The sequence below is a fragment of the Trachurus japonicus genome, chromosome 14 (genome assembly GCF_045865225.1).
Source record: "Trachurus japonicus isolate A0001 chromosome 14, Traja_1.0".
In the NCBI taxonomy this organism is placed as follows: domain Eukaryota; kingdom Metazoa; phylum Chordata; class Actinopteri; order Carangiformes; family Carangidae; genus Trachurus; species Trachurus japonicus.
This window is the reverse complement of record NC_140920.1, coordinates 13,808,825-13,832,382: the sequence shown is the minus strand read 5'-3', so window position 1 is coordinate 13,832,382 and position 23,558 is coordinate 13,808,825. Positions and strand designations below refer to the sequence as shown.

The window sequence follows — 23,558 nt, the reverse complement described above, 5'->3', positions numbered from 1 at the left end:
TCACATCCAGATCAATAACCACAGAGTCTGTAGCCTGTTCTGCTGTGCTGGTTTCTGCAGCGGTCTAAAAAGGAAGCTGTAATGATTTCTACCATCCCAGCACACACATAGTGTATAGACCCACACGCTCCAACAAATCACACTCTGTGAGCATAATTGATATTGTATTGCTCAGCTAACCTAATGGAATGTAAGAGTCACCCACAGTGAGTAAGCACTACTGGAGTGAATAAAGTGATATAATGTCTTGAAATAGATAAATAATTAAGGAGGATGAACTTCAAGCCGAAGAGTGCTTGTCCTTAAAAAATAGTGTTCAATAACTAATTTCAGTAGATTTAAATCACATTCCGGTGCGGTGCTGCAGCCTGGAGTACAGAGTGTGCTTTGAGTTACATACAGCTTAATAAAAGAAAAAGCACAGTGAAAGACAACGATTAAATTTCAAAGCCTTAAAATCACCTGTAAACCTAAAAGCCAACCTATTAGGTTTTTTACGGCGCTGCAGTGTTTTGAATTAGAAGCAGTAAAAATAAAGATTAAAAAAAACACACACACATACAGTTTGTGGTGTTAATGTGAAATCAAGCAGGATTGCTTTAGCAGAACCGTGTGCAGCTCTTGATCATTGAAGTAATTTTGCCACTGGCTGCAGTTTGGCTAAGTTTGTTTGTTAGCCTCTAACTTCTCAGGCCAGACATGACCAGACAATCAACATGTGAGGTGAGGGGGGATGATGAGCGTGTGCTGTCCCGCTGGTGCACCCGCGTGGGTCATTATTGTTGTGATGTGAGTCTGATTGCCAGGCGGGGCACCATTGTCATGTTGCTGGTGTAATAAATGAATGGCCCCCCGTTAAACCACAAACAATTAGGATAATGAGCCAACAATGATGATGACCTCAGGCATCTCATCATATTTTGTGTGTTCTGTGAGTCGGCTGAAACAGCAACACCGTGTCTAAAGACTCACACCACCAGCAGCACCTTAAAGATGCAAACAGTGAATCAATGAACTCACTGTAAGTAATACCCTGCACTTCCTGCATCACCTTTTGAGATTGCTGACAAAAAAAAGAAAAGAAAAAAGACTGCGAATCCAAATGACTAACACAAGTGAGTCAATTAGGATTCCAGTATATAACATTAGCTGGGACTCTTGGCAACCAGTGATTAAACAGTGATAAATCACTGCATTAGCTCTCACATCTACAGCCGCTGCACCCAAACACCTGCAGGGGACAGCCTAAGATTATGCTGTGAGGAGATAGATAGATAGATAGATAGATAGATAGATGGATGGATGGATGGATGGATGGATGGATGGATGGATGGATGGATGGATGGATGGATGGATGGATGGATAGATAGATAGATAGATAGATAGATAGATAGATAGATAGATAGATAGATAGATAGATAGATAGATAGATAGATAGATAGATAGATAGATAGATAGATAGATAGATAGATAGATCATCAACTGGATGCCGGTGTGTGCTGCTCTGCTCTGACTTTGCACCACACACACCAAATCCAGCTCAGCCTGCGCCGCCTCACACACACACACACACACACACACACCAACCAACTCTGCAGTGACGTGAGGAAGACTGGAGGCTGCTCTTATTATAATTCAACGTCAGACCAAGTTTGATAAACGCCCCCCCTCCTCAATCCCTCCCCTCCCTCATCTCTCTCTCTCCCTCTCGCTTTCTTTCTCTCTCCGTCTCTGTGGTCCATTTCAAAGGTCTTTATCCACAGTAAGGAGATCCGCTCTCCCTCTCTCCTCTTCCTCCTCCACCTCCACCTCCTCCATCACCTCCTCCATCTTTGAGATAGATCTTGGCTTTAGGTTTCCTCCTCCAGCAGCAGCAGCAGCAGCAGCAGCAGCAGCAGAGGAGCCTGCGCTGCAGTTGCGCTGGCACACATTCAACGTGGGTGCACACACACAGTGAGTGAGTGAGAGAAAGACCCCGCCGCATCTTGTGGATTTCTTTGCGTACAAGCCCGTGTACATGGTTCTCCCTGCTGCTCCTCTGTCACATCCAGACCAGGAGTTGATTCCACTTCTCGGAGAGAAAAATGTGGCATCGGACAACAGCGACAGTCCTCGTTTTGTTGTATTTTTTGGGGGATTCGCGGGCTGGGTTTCCGAATCAAATCAACATCGGTAAGTTGAACGGGCTACTCTGACTGCACCTACGTTTTTTTTTGTCTAAATGGGACACGACTGAGCAAGTCGCACTGATTTGGTTATTTACATAATTCATTGCCAAGTTCACTTCTCGTGGTTGTAGGATTTTGCGCGTCTTTGTGGGCGGTTTGGTAAAAATAGAGTTGATCCAAATGGTCAGAACGAGTTTCAGTATCTGCAGCGCATTATTTAGTGACAGCTACACATTTACTTCTCATAATGTCCCTATGGTGAAATTGAAATGCTTTTTTTTCATGTGTGTTGGGTTGAGCCCTGTCATATGTGATATTTCTCCCTGTAGGTGGACTGTTCATGCGCTCTACGGTGCAGGAGCACAGCGCCTTCAGGTTTGCTGTCCAGCTGTATAACACCAACCAGAATGTGACGGAGAAACCCTTCCACCTCAATTACAATGTTGACAACCTGGAGTCTTCCAACAGTTTCTCTGTCACACATGCGTGTGAGTACTTTCACTGTTTTTTAGTAGCTGATATGACTTTTCCCTGTGTGAGAACAACAGCAACACATTATGCTAGTTGAAAATAACATGATGCTGATATGGGCTGTTTTTCATACTGCACCCAGAAGTGATGCTGAATGTTGTTTATGAACTGAAAACAGGTGTTTGAATGAAATAGGTGGTCACTTGCCAAGTGTCCTGCCTAATGCACAGTCTCCTCAGTCATAGGCTACCATCCAAAACTCACCAGCTGGATGATGGAGCACGATGGCCTGTAATTGGCCAAACCAGGTGATTTTGTAAACTGAGTAATTCAGTAATTCCAGAGGGGGAAACAAACATTGCTGTTCCTGTTGTGGCCCTGTTGTTGTCTGGCTTTAGATATGGTAATGGAGGCCACTGGTTGAATTGGATGGATCATACAAATTATTGCATTTCCATTTGTTCCTCTGATGTTAAATGACCTCTTAATTAATCTGCACCTCTTCAACCACAATGTAGGCTTATGTCAGATGCCTATTTGTATCTATATAAAGTATTATATCGCCATTGTTTTGTGTTAATTAATTTAAAAGATCACTCTACCTGCAGAACAGTGTTGTAAATTTGTCTGACTGCACTTGTGAAGGATAAATAGACCACTGTATCAACTGTAACATGTGGTAATCCATGTAGTCATCTCCACGAGCATGATGGATTTGATAGGAAGTGCTGTGGAGTGTGAGATGGCTTCATAATTGGTCTACCAGTCACTCCTCTGCCATGTAGGGCACCAAGTTCTGTCTGGAGAATTAATTTGTTATCCTTCTTCCCACCAACTGCACTTCACACTTCATGCTTAAGGATCAGCTGCAGCTCTCCAAACTCTGCAGCTGCCATCCAGGCGCCCGTGTAACCTAATGAAGTGAGAAAAAGGACCACAAAAAAAAAAGAAAGGAGAAGAAAAGAAAATTGAGCAAAATTGTGCCCAACACATCAGGGGCTCAGTTTTAATGAAAATGTAAAATGCAGTTGAGGAGAGTAGTTGCTGGTGTGTGTTTAGCCGGGATGGAGGAGCAGGCTTGGGGAGAAGTTGCAGGCGAATGCGGGATTACACACATTCACACACTCACGCCTTGACGCTGCCCAGTTCAACCACAGCCTTGCACTGTCGGCTGCTGAGTAATTACACCGGAGCAGCTGTGGGGTCAGTGCTTAGCTCAAGGGCACTTCCTTCGTTGTTGTTGTTGAGGAAGAGATGAATCTGACATGCTTGGCTTTCCCAGATCAGGGACAAACGCAAACTCTATTACTTGGGCCTGTTGTTCATTTTAAGGAAGCTAAAAGGATGTCATTATGTAAAATAAGTCATCCAGCAAAACACAATATCAATGAGCTGTTTTTCCTCCAGTCATTTTAAACCCACAGATTGTCTTTTGGTATCATACAAATAACTGTATTATGTATATAGGCTCTATAAATACATGTTTTGAGTCATTTATTCCACTGTATAATCCTCCTAATGCCAGTTTCGAAGGGAACTGAAACAATATTTCCCCTCCTCATGTGCAGCCTTGTAGTAAAAATAGAGGCCTGTTGAATTAGAAAAGCAAATACTGTACAGTATGTCTTTGGATCATGCACCTATTAAGAATTGGGACCAAAGCCAGGAATGACTGGGGACTAAACCTGAATTCATTGTTTTTGAAAAGAGGCTTAAGGTGTTTCCTCCTAAAGCGCAAGAAGAAAAACAAGATAATCAGGAGGATCCATTTCACTGAGATGAGCGGATGCGAGATGATGCCTGATGATGCTCTCCAGCTGAAACAGACCAGTGAGCAGCTCATTACAGGCAGACCAGCCAGGCCAGTTTTGTGACTAAGGCATTGGTTGAATCTGTACCAAGCTACACGGCTCTTATTATAGTAGTCTGGATTGTATAATGTCCTGTTTGCCTGGCAGGTGTCGATGTAGCGAAGGAACGTGATCATTATGATTTGACACATTTCTATTCTGGCAAGAATTAAAGGTTAGTCATTGCTATGCTTTCCCGCGGCTCACATCGTTCCATTTAGAAAACATTAGCAAAGTGTTAAGATGGCTGAGATTTTAAATCTGCTTGTTGCTTGTGGTCTTTGGGCTTGTCTACAACCCCCCCTTCTCCCCTCCACATCCCCTCCCCTTTATATGAGATACACAACTGAATGAAAGGAAGGATGGATCAGGTGTACCAAACAGAGGGATTACTTTTCACTCAGAGCTCATTTGGACCATTTGTTATATGTATTCTGACAGAAATAAAGCAGGACAACACGGCTGTCCTCCACTTGGGTCAGTATATAATGATTGTTACAAATCCCTGATGGCAAATGACTCTGTTATTGGCAGTGTGAATCAATAGGTGGAAGGCTATGGTCCAGCATTAGTGTGTGTGTGTGTGTGGGGCTCCAGTTTGTTCTCCAGTATGGAAAAATCAATTCTCACCAAGCTTTCATTTTCTCTATCGCACTCCCTCTCTTCTAATAAATGCCTTATTCTCCAACTTCCTCCGGTTTGAGACACTAAATTTTCAGTTTGATGCTTGCATTGCAGATATGACAGCTTAAATAACAACAACCTGTATACAGCCAGTGGTGTATTGCAGCAAATAATTCCCAGTCACTGTAAATAGATTGAATTGATCCTGACAAAGAGAACTTCACTCGGCTGTTGTGTTTATTATCTCACCAATTTGTGGCTGGAGTGAAGCTGCAGGATGTATCGATGTGGCATTTCCCCAGGCCAGGACAGTGTGTGCGTTAATGCAGAGAGAGGAGGGTTACACCCATTAGGACTGAGGTCAGGGCAGGAAGCGATGAGGTAAACCAAGTAGGGTTACCGCTTCTGGATATAGTGACGGGGCATTGACATTTTTTTTGCAAAGTGAAAAATGCAGGAAATGAAAATTTCAAGTCGTTTGTAAGCTTTTCTCCTCTGTTGTTCACCCATAAAAACAATGAAAAAGCCGCATCATATAGTTTTTATAAAGATTTTTCTTGTTTTCTTCTTGAAGCAGAGAGAGTTTATCCAGATATGGACTTTGATTTCATCAAATGTCAGTGTGACTGTGTGTTTCTCATTTGATCGTCTATTATAGCTACCTATCCTCCCTCTGCTATGACTCAACCAGTGTGATGCTGCTCAGACAGAGGCTAATGTTAGAGCACTTCAGTGTGTAGGCAATGGACAATCCCACTAATGCAGCATAGACCAGTTCATGCAGCCAGATATCCTCCTCCTTCTCCTCCTCCTCTTTCTCTTCTCCTTCTTCTTTTTCTGCATTATTAAGACTGTATAAGCTGTATCAAAATAAGGAATTATTATTAATATTGGTTTATTATTTGCATACAAGCAGTGCAGATAGGGGATAGAAGAGAGAGTACCAACCCACAGGCAAATTCTAATGTCTATTTTTAACATTTTTATGATAAAATATGTGTTATTAGAGCAGAAGAACTGCAGCACAGTCACTCGCTTGGTGTGTCAGCCATGTTGCTCATGGTTTGCGGTGTAAACTGAATTAAATGCTCGAATGGAAAAGTTTACATGCTCTCTGTGCTTCTTAGGCTGTGCAGTAAATATGACGCTACAGTGAGCAGCTGGTCGTCTTCACTTCACATAAGGACTGGAGACAGGGTGTTTCTAATCTTCTAAGCTAAGCTAATTGGCAGCTGGCAGTAGTTTCATATTTAGTGTGGAGACATGGAGGAAATATTGATCTTCACATCTTATTCCTGGCAAGAAACCAAATGAGCACATTTTCTAAAAAGTGGAACTATTCAGCTAAACCACTTCTGAGCAGCCACCATTTCAGAACCTGTTGAGGAAGAATAAGAGTTCCTAAAGTGAGTCATTACAGTGTTTGAGCAAATATTAGAAGGTAAATGTGAATTTCAATTGGCAATGCTTTATATCATTTTTGCTGTAGTTGCTGTTGTAAAATAAACATTGCTGGGATGTAACCAAACAATACATAACCTTGGATCCATCATAACTCCGAGAACTCATTTAAACCGACAAGTCATGAATGATGTATGAGCACCAGAGACAAGGTTGTCAAATTGTTTGGCCTGAGGGGGAGCGTTCAGCATCATAGTTTCTATCTTAATCCACACATTGGAGCAGCACCAGTAACGGCGGGGTCAGCGATAATCAGAGGAAGAAGTCCACTCACTGTGCATGTCTAAATTCAATTATCAAAACTTGTTCAGCATGCAAAACAGCTCCACCACCACCACCTTCGCGGAGGTATTTGGACAGTCAGACGGTTGCGTTTGCATTTAAAAGCCTCTCGATTTGGGAGCCCTTGAACAGAGAGAGACACTTACCCAAAAGCATGTCCTTTTTATCACGATACACTGATAAAAATATCTGAGTTACTGCTACTGCAGCCAGGGTCCTGTCAGTTTGGATGACCTGCCCCAAGTTGACAAGTACTCATCCTTAGATTTGTCATAGCTGTGTCATTATGGAACATAACAAATACATACAAGCTTTTTAATGTCTTTGAAGTAATTTTATCCAACTAAAGAGTCATTTCAGTTGCAGGCAATGCTGTTTTCACTGACATGAATAGATGGTTTGACCCTTAATAATAAGAAAATAATGATAAGAGCTTTTAGGATGTATCGCTGTGGGGCAATACAGCACTCACAGGTCGTCATGCAGTACCTTTCTTTGAACAGGGGAGCACTGATGCTAAATAAATGGCCATAACGACATCAGGGGCTTTTAAATATCAGCTGACTGGAGACACCAGTGTCTGTCGCGTGCAAAAAGGAGTGTAGATATCCTCAGAAAGAGTCTCATTTCTTGTTTTTCTCAAACTGAGTCACTCAACGCTGGGTGGTCATGGTGCTGTAAAATGGCGGAATAGCACTGAATAGGTTTGGGGGCAAGCCACCGGAGATGTACAGTTAGTTTTCCATCCTGTGCATCAGAACGTGCTTACATGCCAGCGCTGTAACAGAGCGACGGTGATCACTACTGACAAGCTACAGTGATGCTGCAGCAGTTTGTTGCAGTCTTACACAACGTCTTTCAGCGCGCCTGCCTCTGAAAGCTCTGCTGTTATTCACTAAATGTTACCTGAGATTATCCAAGGACAACAAGCTCAACTACACAGAGTGATGCAAAAAAAGAAAAGCAAAGATGCCACCGGGGCAGTGAATAATTCAGAGCAGCTGCTTTTATGAATTTCGAAAAAAAGTTGTTTATTTTAAATGTTAAGACACAGAATGTATTTTAATGTACTTGAAACAACCCCATCAATTTTATGTTCATATTTAAACATTAACGCCTTTATTCAGTCTGATTTTTGTCCATTTTACAACAGTGGTCACCATAACACATGGCTAGAGTTAATGAATTCTTAACGCAGGGGTCCCCTTATTGATGTCAGTCAAATTCCCATGTCTCCTGCTGCGCTACAGTGTTTTAAACTGAGTGCACTCTATTCCTCTTTCTCCCATAATAGTGGTCGTTGGTTGATGTTTCTGCAGAATATGCAAAGCATGTGTAGGTGGAGTGTTAGCAGTGCTTTTACTGCGGTGCATTGCAATATTAAGGTCTATTCTTCCGTACACGGCTCCAGTAGCCCCAGGCCTTGTCTGTGTATCGCTGCTGTAGATTTCCTTCTGTCATGTTGTTTTAACATGTGGGCTGAATCCAGTTGTATTTCTCAGATTAGGAATAATCCAACGAGTGTTGCCCCACTCTTTGCCTATAATGAGTATCTGCAGGGGGTAACCCACTGGAAGGAAATGTGTGCTTTTACGAAGCTGTAATCTGTAGAGAAGAGGGAATTCCAGCCAACATGCAACCACACACTGCCGGAGGAGAAACACCTACTCAGGCTTCAGTCCCTATATGCCCTGTGCTTTCTCTGTGGTTGGTCAACTGAGACGAATTGCACAACAATGCAGACTGTAATGCGGATAAAAATATGAAACACTTAAATGTCATAACACAGAGATCATTTAAACTGTGTGCACTTTGCCTTCAGTGAGATTTCCATCTCAAAACAAACATTTATTACAATTTTATGGTAAAATTGAACTAGCTGGGTTCTAATAAGACTGTCAGTGGGATGACTGCAGTTTATTAAATTTAGACTAGATGAGATGCTATAAAGAGACACTGTTAAATAGGAAAATTGTCTACAATATTCTTTCATGACAAGTTTTGTGAACAAGCTAAGCTGCTACTTTGTTGCCTCGTACCTTAATTTATAGTGTGTTTAAATTTCATCTTATTTTAATTCATTTCAATTTCACTACAAAACAAAACTGAGGGTTACAGCCGTGCTAGCAGCACTGTGAGGTGTTAGCGTGCTAACAAGCTCACAGTAATAATGATGATGTGAAGCAGCATATTTTACACCGGATGAAATGCTGAGTTGTTGAAAACTGAATGTATGCACTGCCACTGACTGTCTTGGCACTGCATCCAGTAGTTGTTTAGTTGTTGAGATTTCACACAAAAACCACAACAGTGAACTGTGTGGTGTCAGGAGAGGTTGAGGTCAGGGTTCAGTCAACGATGTCATTCGCCCTCCAGCTCAAAATCTAAATTAAGTGGACACAGTAGCAGCACATTGTACTGAAATGACCACAAGCAGTGTTGACCTGAGACTGTTCCTCCTCGGGTGTGAGGTTGTGTTCGTGTCAGCCCACTGTGTATTAACTGAAATAACTGAAACCTGCTATTTGAGAATCCAATCACAAAATGCATTTGACCACTAATTTCATCTTAAGCTCTGCAGAGTTATGCTCTAGAGTGCTTCAGCGTGCAATAATACTTCATATCAGTGCAGTTACCATTTTAATTTTGACAGCTGTGATGGATTAACAAACAAGGAAAGGAAAATTGGATTTTTGAATTTTACTTTAGTCGTACACCATAACTCAAAAGTACTAACCTGTCTACTGAGGCTTCAAGGAACAAACTGAACTGCAGCACCCTGAGAGGTTAAAGGATGGTGCAGAAGCAAACAAGCTCTTATGTTGTGTTGTGAAAACAGACATCAGCCCTGGTTAGGGCAGGCAGGTGCACAGTTACTCAGCACTGGTCTACAGTTTGTTTGGAGTTTAGACCTTCACTGACCTTATATGTTTATGATTTCAAAATGTGGCCTTTTATTTGATGTGTGTCAACCCGTGGTTATTCAAAATCGCTGCTGCTTTCAGTACAGAACTGAACTATCAACTGAACTGCAGACGTTTCATCTTTCCCTGTCTTTCTGCTGAGATGTTGCATATAAATACAGTGCGCTTTTGTTTTTTTATGGTGGAAAAATTGCTTTGGAAAGATCACCATGGAGCATTAATTCAATAAAAACATAAAAATTGCCTCTGCTTGTAAATAAATTTGTTATTTCTTGACGAGTCCTTGCTGGAGACGACGGTACAGTGAATGATTCCTGTTCCAAACCAGTTTCTGGATATTTATCTGTTTGGAGATACTGTCAGATGCAGATAGAGAAATATTTCCATGACATCCCGTCACTGCTGACACGTTAAGCAGCTGGATGCATGTTACCTTGAATGACAGGGGACGCTGTGTGCTCTGACCCTGCAAATCATCATTTCGTAAACGACACCAGCTCAGACGCCCAGCTTGTTTCTGTGAGGAGACACTGAATCTGCTGAGTGTCAGTTATTCGGCACATTTACAAGATTTTCCAGCACTCTCTGTTCAGCTTTGTTATGCTGTCTCATTTGACAATGTCCTTTGAAGGATATCTTCTGTAGTTTTTGAGTTTCAGTTGTTCACAGCTCTTTGTCTCCTCAGCAGTTTCAAATTCAGACGAATGGGAAAGAGCTTGATCCTCACTGTATGCATGATATGTGTCATAATGGGAAAATGGATCACCTTGATCTACGGTTCATACAGAGGCTTCGTAATCATTGACATGACATCATGGGTTAATTCAGTCTGAGTGAGGTCTGCGGGTCCATGAATGGCATAAATTCTCTAGTTTGGATTTGACATCAGGGTTTATTTTAGAAAACATATCATCATCTGAGACATCACATCCATTCATTGTCTTTAAAGGGATATTTCAACATTTTAGCAAATTGGCCCATTGCCATAATCCCTATAGTTTTAGGAGTAGGTTAATTACCTTTAATTGTAGGTGTAAGCTATTTTTAGAATGGCGGAGCAGAGTCGCGAGCTGCTCAGAGCTACACTGCAGAGGCTCATGGGATTTCTTGGTTTCTCTCATCAAACTCATCAAATACACAATCCAACAACTCCAAAACGCTCTCGTGGACAAGTTGTGACCTGCACATTCACCACGCTATGAGTTAATAACGGAACGTTACGAGACTGAGTTGTTTTCGAGGCAAATGCAGAGACTGCTTGATGAAAAACTGCCCCCGACAGAAACGCGCATCAGCGGTTTTGCATGAATTTGCCTCTAAAACAACTCTGTCTCGCAACGTTCCGTTATTATCTCATAACGTGGTGAATGTGCAGGTCACAACTTGTCCACAAGAGCGTTTTGGAGTTGGATTGTGTATTTGATGAGTTTGATGAGGGAAACCAAGAAATCCCATGAGCCTCCGTAGCGTAGCTCTGAGCAGCTTGCAGCTTGGCTCCGCCGTTCTAGAAATAGCTTGCACCAACAGTTAAAGATAACGAACCTACTGCTATGACTATAGGGATTATGGCAATGGGCAAATATGCCAAAATGTTGAACTATCGCTTTAAACTAAATGATCAACACAGGTCACTGTCTATCTTTAGCAATGCTAGCAGTGGTGATGTTGGTCAGTTGGTTGGTCAACCACGTTGGTCCAGAGTGAAATATGTCAACAACGTGTGATGGACGGCCTTGACATCCTGTAAGATGACGTCCGTGCTCTGAGGTTGACATTTGTGGTTTTAAGTGAAATGTCTCATGTCTGCCATTACATTTGGTATAAAAAGTCATGTCCCCCTCAGGATAAATCTGAATCATTCTGCCTCTTCCTTAATTTTTAATCCTGTGCTATCAGCAGGGACAGCAACTGCATGTTTGAGCCGTGTCCTTTGCCTTTATCTCTTACTAAACAAGTGACCCTGAGAAAGGACAGGACAAGACAGGGACAGGTATCCCCATGTGGCTGAGACCAACACAGCCTCCTCTCTCTCTCTCTCTCTCTCTCTAGAAAATGAATTGGAATTCCTGCCGCTCTCCTCTCCTCTGGTGCTGCCACAAGCACTGCTCTTAGAAACACGGTAGAAAAATAACTTTCCAGCAGGCAGCAGCGCGCACATAAACAGGTTATTTGTTATTGTCACGAAAAGTAAAATTGTTTGAGCAAATGCAAAACTCAATCCCTCCAAACCTCAAGGCACCCACCAGTGACTCTGTCCAAAAAAAGTTCACTCCCTCATCTCAGTGTGAATCCTCCTCTATCCTTTTCCCCATTTTCACTTTCTTATATGCATAAAGTTCAATTTCCTCACTGCGTGCGGCGTTCAGGCGAGGACACCAGCTCCCGCTCTGTATCCCCCCTCAGCTATACAGCTTTAAGAATTCCCTTTGTAGGCTCGGCCCCGCAGTGCACATACACTACAACTTCATCCCTACATCGGTTTTATGATAGACTCCGAAAAAATGCTGTCAACTGTCAACAGGAGAGACCCTAAAAACTCTAAAGTCCAGAGTTTCTGGAGGACTTGAGACAGTGCTGGAGCTGCCACATGTATATGTTACGTTTGACAGGATGTAGAGAGCTGAGGAGATGCAGAGAGATGGAGGGTGCGGGAGCCGTTGCGGATAGTAACTGTAATGACAGGCAGATGTGGGTGTTTGTGAAGCAATGGAGAAAATAAGATGGAAGTGGACAGAAAGTGTGAGAGGGATTCGTAGAGACAGAGACACTCTGCAGTGTCTGCAGTAGCTTCAAAAAATAGCTCCTCTTCCCGTCTGTAATAAAGTCAATGATGCACATCTTTATTGCTGACCATGATCAAGGGAATTTACTGTAGTTGAATAGTGTTTACTGCTTGATGAGCGCAAATATATGATTTCATTAGTCCTTTTGGGGAATGGGCTGCTTGACAATCAGAAAATATTGGTGCCATTTTGAGAGGAGAATTGGATGCTATTTGATGAGCTTAGTGGTGTTAATTTTAAGACTGCCTTCTATTTTCAGGCTGAATATTGTCTGTTGCTGCAGAAATTTGTGAATCTGTTATTTGTGAAGCCAAAACTGAAAAAAAAGAAAATAAGATCATCTGCTCTCACATTTTTCTCTCATGAAGGGGGAGCGTTATTTACCACAGGCTATTTATCAAGTGCCCATCGAGTCCTTGAGGTGAGGCTTAGAAATGGTCCTTCAGCGCACAACAATGGTGCAGCAACAACTGGAAGATTTTTGTGCGTGATTACAGTATCATCTCAAACAGGTGCAGCAATTTCATTTCTGTTGATGCCTGCGTTTGTGTATTTCGTACACCAGTGAGATCTGATGTGATGTGTGAAGGCTGAGAAAATGGTGGGATGGAGGAATGATAAAACAGCTGAGAGAAAGATGACTGAACCGAGCTATCAGGCGTGTGTGGGAGAATGAATGCTTGTCTTAATGGAAAAGTCGAGCCGAAGAGATGCAACTGTTGAAAAGCATAACAGCGCTGAACTCCAACTGAACACATGGAGGAACCACACAACTGTGAAATTATTTTAGGCCACTGCATTAGAAGACATAAATGTGTAGAGCTATTTTCCAGTTTCAACCAATCATATCTAAACAGCATTTATGTAAAATGCAGTTTTTCATTTTTTGTGTGCAATTCCTTCAATATGTTCTGCCAAATGTTAGCAAAACCCATTTTGCGTGTATGGAAAAGGCGGTAGCCTGCTTGTGTGTAGCATAAGCCGTTTGATTTGAGGTTTTTTATTTGTAAAACATATGAATGTTTTTGTTCATTCAATCCTATAATATTCATTGGTTATCAACAAAAACTGTGATTGTACATGAAGAGACACATTTCTTTGTAGCTTGTAAGTTTTTGCTTTTGCTACATAGCTAGTGTTAACACAACAGCTGTTACCAGTCTGGAAGAAATGTTGTGAGTTTAGCATCAAACTTAATTCCTTTACTCACCAACAGCTGTGTCCAGTAATGGGAAGCAATGCTCATAAAAACTCCTGTGTTTTCTTCTTCTTCTGAAGTTAGCATGCTAACTAGCTAGCCCCAGCTCGTCTTGTCACCTTTCCAACTGAAGCCTCCAGTCTGCCCTGAAGACTTGGCGCTGCTCAGACCTTCAATTTAAATCTTTTGTAATAAATTGACGACAATCACCACCACCACCTCCTGGCAAAAAACAAACAAACCTTCAGCTAGAAGAGGAGAGAAAACAAATAGGCCTATCCCTTAACGTAAGATGACCAGACGTCCCCCATTTTCAGGGACAGTCCCCGATTTGGGTGGCCTGTCCCTGAAAATGTCGCTGATTTTAGTATTGAATGGGGGAGAAAAACAAAAATAGTTGTGCATAGATACAAATCATTTCTGCTGTAGAAAGTGGCACTTTGGAAATTTGGTTCTTTCGACACATACTGTAGTGGCACGTGGTCTGAAAGGTTTAGGAACCTCTGATGTAGAAGCACATTTACAGAGGCAATTACATAGGTTGGGACTTGATTTTTGAAACGTATTATTGGCTTCACCCTCATACACATTGTTAAATACACAAACATGTAATTGGCCTGGCCATGTTATTTATTTCATAATGATAGCATTTAATTTTGACCACCACACTGAAAATGTCCCCGATTTTCATTTCAGAAATCTGGTCACCTTAGCTTTAAGTAACAGCAAATACTCATTTTCAGTGAATTTACAACTACTAATCACTTGCAGCTTAGTACCAGGAAGTAACTTGAGCAAGCAGGAGACAACCAGGTTATTTGTTGGGAGTCTCATGTGTGAAGTCATGATAAATGTGATAATGAAAATTTCACACGTCTTCTGTTGTTTTGCACCACAGACATGCTCTGTGTCCAAATTCTCCCTCGATATGTGGACTGATACTGCTACATTTGGTTTTTTGGTTTTGTACTGCAGCATCATCCTCTGTGCTAGGCTACACTCAATTTATCTTTGCACCAGCAAAATGAAAATAGTTATAAAAACAAAAGAAAAGAAAAAAAGCATGCTACACTACTCCACCTCTGAAATGTCCTTTTTTTTTTAAAGTAGCTGGGTACTCGGCTAATTTGGCTGTATATAGATTTATGTGTGAAGTAACTGTGAATCAGCTCATTAGTTAATGGGGGGCAACAGGAATTTGTGATACATCCTGCAAAATTCATGGATTAAATCATCATGACTCACGCTCCACTTATGCATTGCTTAGCATGTGTTTTGTTCCCTTATTATAAAGTGTTACCAGACACTTTCACACAGTGTTGTACAGGATACACTTTGCACAGAATAACTGGATTTCAGCCTACAGATTCTTGAAAAAGACAGCTCATTAAATCCCATCAGGTAGATAATAACATCATTAAACGCTGATTTGTGATACTGAGCAGCTTCAATGAACTGAGCTGTGATCTATGTGGAGCAGGGGGTAATAAATATCAGAGCAGCATTTCCCCCAGTTGTTATTAATATTAAGACATAGGTCATATCCCTGATTCAGTCCTGCTTGGTGTTATTAAACTCATTTATTATATACAAATAAAATAAAATACTTAACACTGTGTAAGACTGAATGTCTGATGCACTAACTGTTTATGGCTGGAGCTCATTTCCATAGTCACGCAGATGGTAGCAGATAGAGCTTGATATAAATCTTTTATACTGCAGTACAGCCCGGTGCTCTCACATTTGCGTGCTCATGTTTCAGGGTATTTGTCCATTAAGAGCTGTGGCCAGTGCACTGATTTCCCCATTATATCTAGTTGATTACCCAAGCAGTTGCATTTAGACCAAGGAGAAGTGAAGGGCACTGGGCAGCACAGCATGGCCATGGGGAGCAGACATCCCACATGGCACCCATTTATTCAGATAGTCAGAGCTTCACTCAGATTAAATCCATCATGAACTCCCTCCCCCATCCCGACCTTACATTGGTTTTTTACCCATATATTGGTCATTAGACTCAGCAATTTAACTTAAAATATGTGAATGAAATGAAATGAAATTTGGATTTAAACTCTTGGTCACCAACCTGAACCTGAACCCGCTCTCTGTCCCTCTCCCTCTCAGTCTGCTCCCAGTTCTCCCGAGGAGTTTACGCCATCTTCGGCTTCTACGACAGGAAGTCCATGAACACGCTGACCTCCTTCTGCGGGGCGCTGCACACCTCCTTCATCACGCCCAGCTTCCCCATTGACGCTGATGTGCAGTTTGTCATCCAGATGAGGCCCGGCTTGCGAGGAGCCGTTCTCAGTCTGCTGGACCATTACAAGTGGGAGAAGTTCGTCTACCTTTACGACACCGATAGAGGTAAGTGAGTAAAAGCGCTTTCACGCAACAATGCGAACACCAGCAGCTACAACTCAGCAGAAGACAAATGCACAGTCGCAGAACATCTCATTGCTGGGGAAAGTGGAAAAAGTAATAGGCAAGCCAAGCACTTCTCATTTAGACGTGTTATTTTACAGTGTATATGATCACTCCCTAATATGTAAATCCCTCATCCCCAATCCTTATTCTAAGTGGTCTGATTCATTTTAATCTATGCCAGTAATGGCCCTAAATTGCTTCACTATGTGGCTGAATGCTGCTTACAGAGACACTCAATAGCTCCTTGCTTCCGAGGAATGAGTCATTCACAGGTGCGGCTGATCTGCCGCCATAGTGTGACTCCAGCCGCCTGAGCCTCTAATCCTCAGCACTCTCTGATTATCATTTAGCTCTAATTGGATTATATAAAGACAGAGCACAACATACTCTTAACTTGTGCGTGTGCTTCCTGGCCTCCCGCTCCCCTCATGTAGGCCAACTATTTACAGACTCGGGTCTTTGTCGTCCTCTGAAGATCAGCATCTGCAGGGGCCGTGCGAAGAAGCGGCACAACAATCTGCCTGCGAGGATCTTGGACCACAAGCTGGTGGCAGGCAGATTGCTGCAGCGAAGATGTGCTGTACATCGTGATGCGATTTGTCTTGTATTTCAAATGAATCGGTACATGTACACGTTTTCTGGGCGCAGTCTCCATTGTTAAATGTGCCAATCTGCTCAAAACTGTGCATTCTAAGTATTTTTAAACTGACATAGAGCATTTCTAGGACAAGTGCACTCCTTTCCCACTTCCCCCGCCTCACTTTATATCTCCATTTCAGGTGGGTGTCTAATCTACCGCTCAGTCATGAAACAGATTCTCACAGAGCCATTTTGTGCATCTGCAAAAACAATTTCTTTTTATTCTTGGCTGTACGTTAAAGAGATTTACATACATCTGGCGCAACGTAAAAGGCGTATTTAGACCCTTAACAAACAAAGTCAACAGCAACACTCCTATAATTGGGGTGTGGGGGGACCTCGGTTTTATTGATCTGGCTGTTGTGTCTCTGTGAATCTGTGGCAGATTGCAGAAGCTGATAATTGGTTGGCTGGCGTGGTTCACACAGAATGATTAAAGAGTTTATAGCCTCTCCTGGGCACAATCAACCTTCTCAGAAGCGTCTCCTGATGTGGCCCTTAGAGCTCTGCTTGACTTTCTTGGCCTCTTTCACCTGCTGTGTCGGGGCTGACGGGCCGCCATCTGTAATACACGGCGCCTTTCCACAGTGTGACACAGTGTAAACACTGTAGTTTAGGATGGATTCCCACATGCCGCACAGCTTGTGTTTGCTGAGAGGCTAGTTAGCCGTCCGATTTTGGCTGCCAGTCCCTTCCCGCTTCTCCCCATCAAGGCTCTGGAACAATATACCCACCACTCATCCAAATGTCAGTTTAATCTTCATTATAGGGAGAGGACTCCATTCAAGGCCAGAGAGGAACAAGCAGGGAGTTGGGGGGAGAGGGGGGAGAGCTGCTTCTGTGAGTGAATGTTGATAGTTTTTCTGGGACTATGATGGTGGCACTTTACAGTGATTCGTATAATGGCTGTCCCTTAACAAGACGCTTGCCTCGCCCGAGCAGACTTTCATCAGAACAAAAAGCAAAGGCATTTTAATCGTCAGCTTGAAATCGGAAAAATCATTAAAATGAAAGTGTGGATTCCCTGCAGTAGATCTTGTGGAAGTGGACTCGGTCTCTCCTTTCATCAAGCACCATAAAAAGATTTTCTTTTTTTTCCCATCATAGCCCGAAGGCATAACTACCATCAAACCTGTATCTGTAGGATGGGATTGTGACTGTAATAGAAACTAAAACGCCCAGAGGTACCGCTTCATGTATGAACAGCACATTTAATTTTCGTTGTGTATCTGATGTTGGACGTGGAATCAACTTCAGACAAGTTAAGCTTCACTTTGATGTCGGAGATGCTGTCCTCTGTCAGCTGCAATGTACTGATTTAACGTGTTTTAATCGACATGTTCACAACGATTATTTCATAATGAGTGGAGCCGGTTTTTACAGGAACCGGCTCCCGTTTTCATCTCATTAGGAGAATTGATTCTTTTGTAATTGAAAATCCGGGAAACCGAAGAGGCTGCAGAGATCCAGGTGAAGCACAACAAAGAAATAGATGGACTCTACACCTCTACACACACACATGGGTCGTTAAAGACATGTTAACTACTGCAGTTGAGCATCACCTATTTATCCTGGATGTACTGGCTATGAAATGTCCTCATTAAACAGTGCAATGGCCGCTGGCAGGAAAGACCTCTTGAACCGAGAAACATCTGGGCATTACCAGCTGGCCACTGAGAGAAGCTCCACCAGGTTTTCTCGTGTTCAGTCTATTTACTGCAAATTGCAACTGCTTAACCATTTTATAGGAGGTACCACTGTGTAAACATTCATGACAGCACGGCAAACACAGTTTAGTCAAAATTATGAGAATTCGTAAATAACCAGTCCTTAAATTGAATAAACCAGTATTTGAATGCAATGTTATTCTGCAGATTTTAATATAGAGATCAGTGGTGGAGGGATAACTTTGTACAAAAACAACAATATAAAAATCCTTGATTAAAATCCTACTGGAGTTTTAACTTTTATTTCAAGCTTCAAAAGTAAAAGCACAAAACAAAACCTTTATATCACAAAAAAAGATCAATTGATTAGAAAAAAGTCTTCACTCAGAAGACGCCACTAGGGCCCAGAGTTGGAGTCACTGTGAATGTGCCTTAAGCTGCAGTTTTTAGATACAAAGATTGTTCTGATGTCTAGAGACACACAGTCCATCTTCTGTTGTAAAATAAAAAATATGAAACATACATCAGGGGCTTGAAGAATAAAATAACAAATTCTAACGGTACTTTTCTTGATGACTGGGGAATCATTATTCCATTAAAGAAATATAAAGAGAAGTGCTACATGTTTGATAATTATCGAGACGATTGTGGTGCAATATCGTTTTCACCTTCGTTCTGCTTTATAATGATCTCTATGGACCCCCCCTCCCCCAGAGTGTAATACTGTAGGTAATTGTAATAGGCTACCAGCTAGAGGCAATGTCATTTTGCAGTTTTCTTGTATTTAATATACCGTACTAACTCAGTGTTCGAGGAAGTACTTCTGTCTGGCAAAACTAATACTATACAAAATATAGGCTTGTCAAGATAAAACAAATGAAACAAGAGTAGAGATTATGTAGAGGAGCTAATTTCAGAATAATGTATTTTATTGTATTATTGAATTATAATTATCAATGCATTAATGTCTACATCACATTAATTTTGCAGCTTGTAGAGATGGAGCTAATTTCAAGACCGCAGACTGCTAGGGAGCTTGTGAATTTCCCTGTTGGGGATCAATAAAGATTATAATATATTTTTAATCAGATTTTGCAGTGTGAATAAGATTATCAATAAATGTAGTCAAGTAGGAAGTACAATATTTCCACCTAAAGAGTTCAGTACAGAGTTGCTTAAGTGGAAATAATCAATTGAAGCACAAATAAAGTGGAGATTTCGACTTGACTGATGCTCTTGTTAAAAATCTTCCTCTGCAAGTCTAATCCTTGCGGTCTAATGTAGCTTTCCGGATTCATGTATACTCAACATAATGGAAACTACATTTTAATTTTTTTCCTTGTTGTTGTCATTAAAATGAAGGACTGCAATCTAACAACCTCTAACTGCAGCTTTTTCCTGCATTCTCCTGCTGCTCTGACAAATGGGGACGGTCAGGATGGTGGAGAATTTGCATTCGGTGTGTAATCACACCGCCCTGCTGCTGAATGTCTGGTTGGTTTCGTCTCCGCAAGGAAACATCTGATTAATTGCACGCTGCTAAAGAGCTGCACTCAGCAGCCAGGCACACGGGCTCATTAACAGAGAGTGGGAGAGACAGAGACGGAGACAGAGAGAGAGTGGCACCAAGCAGCTGTTCCACTTTATGAACACCTTACTGCACCTTCACTTGAAGATGGACACGTATCAATAGGCCTTGACCCCCCTCTGTGAGTAAACACCGTTTCCCTCCCGGGCCCTAATATTGAGACAGAAGCAGAGATTCATCAATCAAGCTCCTCTGCTTCAAGAGACCTGTTTTCCACCGGGTTCAAGGACTCTTTTATGCCCCATAGAGCGTCACTGGGAGACACATGTAACAGCATAGACAAGTAGTGACTGAAAGGTGCTAGATGGGTTTCAAAGGATGATAAAAAACAAAGAGATGCAGATGAGAAAGCAGAATGACTCACTTCAAATTCAAAAATTGACAAGGTTATACACAAGTCTGAGTCAAATTTAATGCACTTTTTCCTTTTTGTAATCTTATGGATAACATTATTTATTTGGCCCAGTGCTTTAGAGAATCCTCTGTAAGTCAGCGTGTTGAATGCATTTTATATTCTCCGTGGGAATCAGATAGCCTTTAGATTTACAGCGGGGAATGGAGTGTGTTTGGAGAGGCAGCTCAGATGCTGCGTGTGTGTAACTGTGCGGTGACCTCATTGGTGAAAACCTCAAAGGGCAGTGTGCATTCACTGAGAAGATACAGCTGAGGCGTTAGCTGTCGGAGTGTTTCTGCATGAACCGAACCTCTGTTATCAAGCGCTCACTCTGTCAGATGCCCAAAATGGCACCAATTGATCCATGCACATCCACGCATGCAGAGGCAGCGCGGCTCGAAAAAAACAACAACATCAAACAACATGTAAGCTGCAGACATTCTGCTGTACTCTGCAGTATTGAGCCCATTGTATCTGCAAAACCACGTATGTGAATTATTCATGGACGACTCCAAACATTTTCAATAGTTTACCAGTGTGGGAGATGGGAATTTATAATACTGTATGATGGTTTAAATAAACACAGCCACTTATTATGGACATTCAGATTCAGATTTCCTGACGAGCTTGTGTGGCAGACGCTGTAACACACACCAGTGTCGCTACAGCAACCTTCAGAAAGACATTACGTAACTTTAAACGGTTGCATCACTCTGTAAATCTTTTTTTTTTGTCTTGCTCGAAAACGGTAGCTGCAACACTTGGTCTTGTTACAAAGAGTCTGTAGTTTGGGCATCTCCAACCCGCTCGCTCTGCCAATGTACGTTAACAAGCCCTTACTGCGGCAATCTGGCAGTGTGAATTGTTAAACTGACAGAAATGGATTAGAAACTGTGCATTCATCCTTTTTTTGCTTTTATGGTTTTTGCTGCGTCCATTCACACGTCCCTCAGCTGTGTGCTGAACGCATCCACTTCCCTAGTACATACTGTATCTAGGTTGTGATGAAAAACTTCTCAGTGCAGAGATCATTGTTTCAGGACCTTGGACAGTTCCTTACTCCCACACAGCAGCTCCACTGTGACTCATTCATGGTAGATTAAAGCACAGGGGGTCACTGAGAAGGTCTTTTTTTTTAACTGTTAATCCTCTGTCATGGTGTGAATTTTACATTTTTTGTGAATCTTCTGGAAATTCAAGAAATCAGATTTTGATTCATGCATAAAAAGAACCCCCCTCCACACACACACATCTCTTGACGCACAATGCTGCCACTTGAAAAAATGAGAAATCAATACACAGGCTAGTTTTAATCATTGATTATCAACCATTTAGCCATTAGGGACTGATCTTGCTCTCATTTTAAATGTCTGTTTAGTCCTGTCGGCTCAGGGAGGGCGAGGGTGCGGGGCGGGCGAACAGCTTCAGGATCAAGAGGTTTTATTCCGGCTACAATTCAGATTGTCTTCTCTTCCGCAGCTCAACATTGTTGTCCCGTCTGCTCGCAGACGGAGGAATAGCCACATCTTCAAATGAATAGAGAAGAAAATGAAACTGTGACGGAGACGACGAAGAGCGAGGCAAAGAACAGAGGAGTCAGCAAAGCCTTTGTGTCTCTCTCCTGCGTCAGAATACAGCGAATGGCACAGAGGGCCAAGCACTGTCAGACATGCTGTCAAATGCACCAAATGTTTTTTACTATGAATCTGGAGCCTCCCTGCCATGTTCTCCTGAGAGATCCAGCTTGTCATATTTAATCCACTCGAACCTTAGCACTTAGCAGAGCCGAATCAGAAACCAGGTGACTGCTTCATTAGCCACTGCTCTGTTTATGCCTTGACTTCTGTCTCTGTGTTGCTAAAATGCCTCTTATCTATTTCAGGAAACTTGCTATCAGGATAACGCAAGGCCATTACAACCGTAGTCTTTTTGCATTATGAAAGAGATTGATGTGATGTGCGCTTCCCTGTTTGCCCAAGAGGAAACGCCATTTATATTTTGCTTAAGAGATGGGAGGATGTTTTTTTTTTTTTTATGGGAGTAGAAATAGAACAGGCAGTTAGAGCGACTCTCACTGATGGTCAAGAGCCAGCTTGCTCCATTTCTCTGTATCTGGTTCAAATACAGATATCTTCGCTTTATGTGCATGTTTTTCAGTCGCTTGGTTTGTCTTTATGTTTTTATATGTATTCAGAGTGTGAATCATCTTAAAGTTACATAAAAGATGAAAGGAAACAGGAGGAGAGACGCTCAACATTCTGTTAGCGACTTTGCAGCTGTCATTAGATAAGAAATAATCTGTTTGATTAGCTCTGATCAGGGATTTGGCAGGAGTGGGTGGTGTGGGGGTGCAGGGCTCTCTGGAGTTCAGCTAATTTGGAACAAGGAGCTGTTATCTGCATTGGTCTGCATTGGGAGTAGGCGTTGTTAGGCTAATTGTACTCAAAAGTGTCCTTTTACCGTCGTATGGCAGCTTTAATTCTTTTTCATTTCAATGACTCTGTTAACATTGCCCACTGAAAACAGTCTCCTCTGTGGAGCCACATATAAGCTTGGGAGATTTTTGGAGATTTCTCTGAAGTAGGTTCACTGGCTTTGTCTGAGTTCCCTTTGGTGTCGCGCTCAGCTTTGGGCATCCCATGACAACGGCGCTGTTCAGATGCCTGCGAGAGAATTTTAAAGAGGTCACCTTCTCCGGGGGAAGGGGGGAGGGACGACTGAGTCACAGTTGAGACTGCACACCACCCTCAGTTGTCATGTGAGCCGCTGCCCAAGACAGACAAGAAGAAGCACACGGACAGGTGCCAGCAGAGCCTCAGCCAGTCTCTTTCTTCTAGCTCTGCCTGCCACAGAGGAAATAAAACCCCTGGTAAATGTATTAATTCATGTTTGATCAAACATCTTCCCCCTTCACAATTTAAAAATCGAAAACTGATATTTAAGTAATTTGTTGTAAAGAAAAGCGACCAATTACATTATGCCAGCTTAGTCCTACGTGACTCTTGAGTACCCTACAATATTATTTTGTTCACACTTGAACAAAACAGCTAAACAGTGCTGTGCTCTATAAAGTCAATCCTCTGAG

At 42.1% G+C, this 23,558-nt stretch overlaps 1 protein-coding gene across 3 annotated transcripts in view; it reads left to right on the top strand.

Moving 5' to 3' along the window:
- Positions 1-1,739: 1,739 nt before the first annotated feature.
- Positions 1,740-23,558, top strand: part of LOC146974412 (glutamate receptor 3-like) — a 68,720-nt gene continuing 46,901 nt past the window's right edge. For all 3 annotated transcript variants that reach the window (XM_085797710.1, XM_085797711.1, XM_085797713.1), the window contains exons 1-3: positions 1,740-2,172; positions 2,498-2,656; positions 15,886-16,125. In XM_085797710.1, the coding sequence (XP_085653836.1) occupies positions 2,085-2,172; positions 2,498-2,656; positions 15,886-16,125 (487 nt within the window). In that variant the 5' untranslated portion in view covers positions 1,740-2,084. The remainder of the gene's footprint in view (positions 2,173-2,497; positions 2,657-15,885; positions 16,126-23,558) is intronic.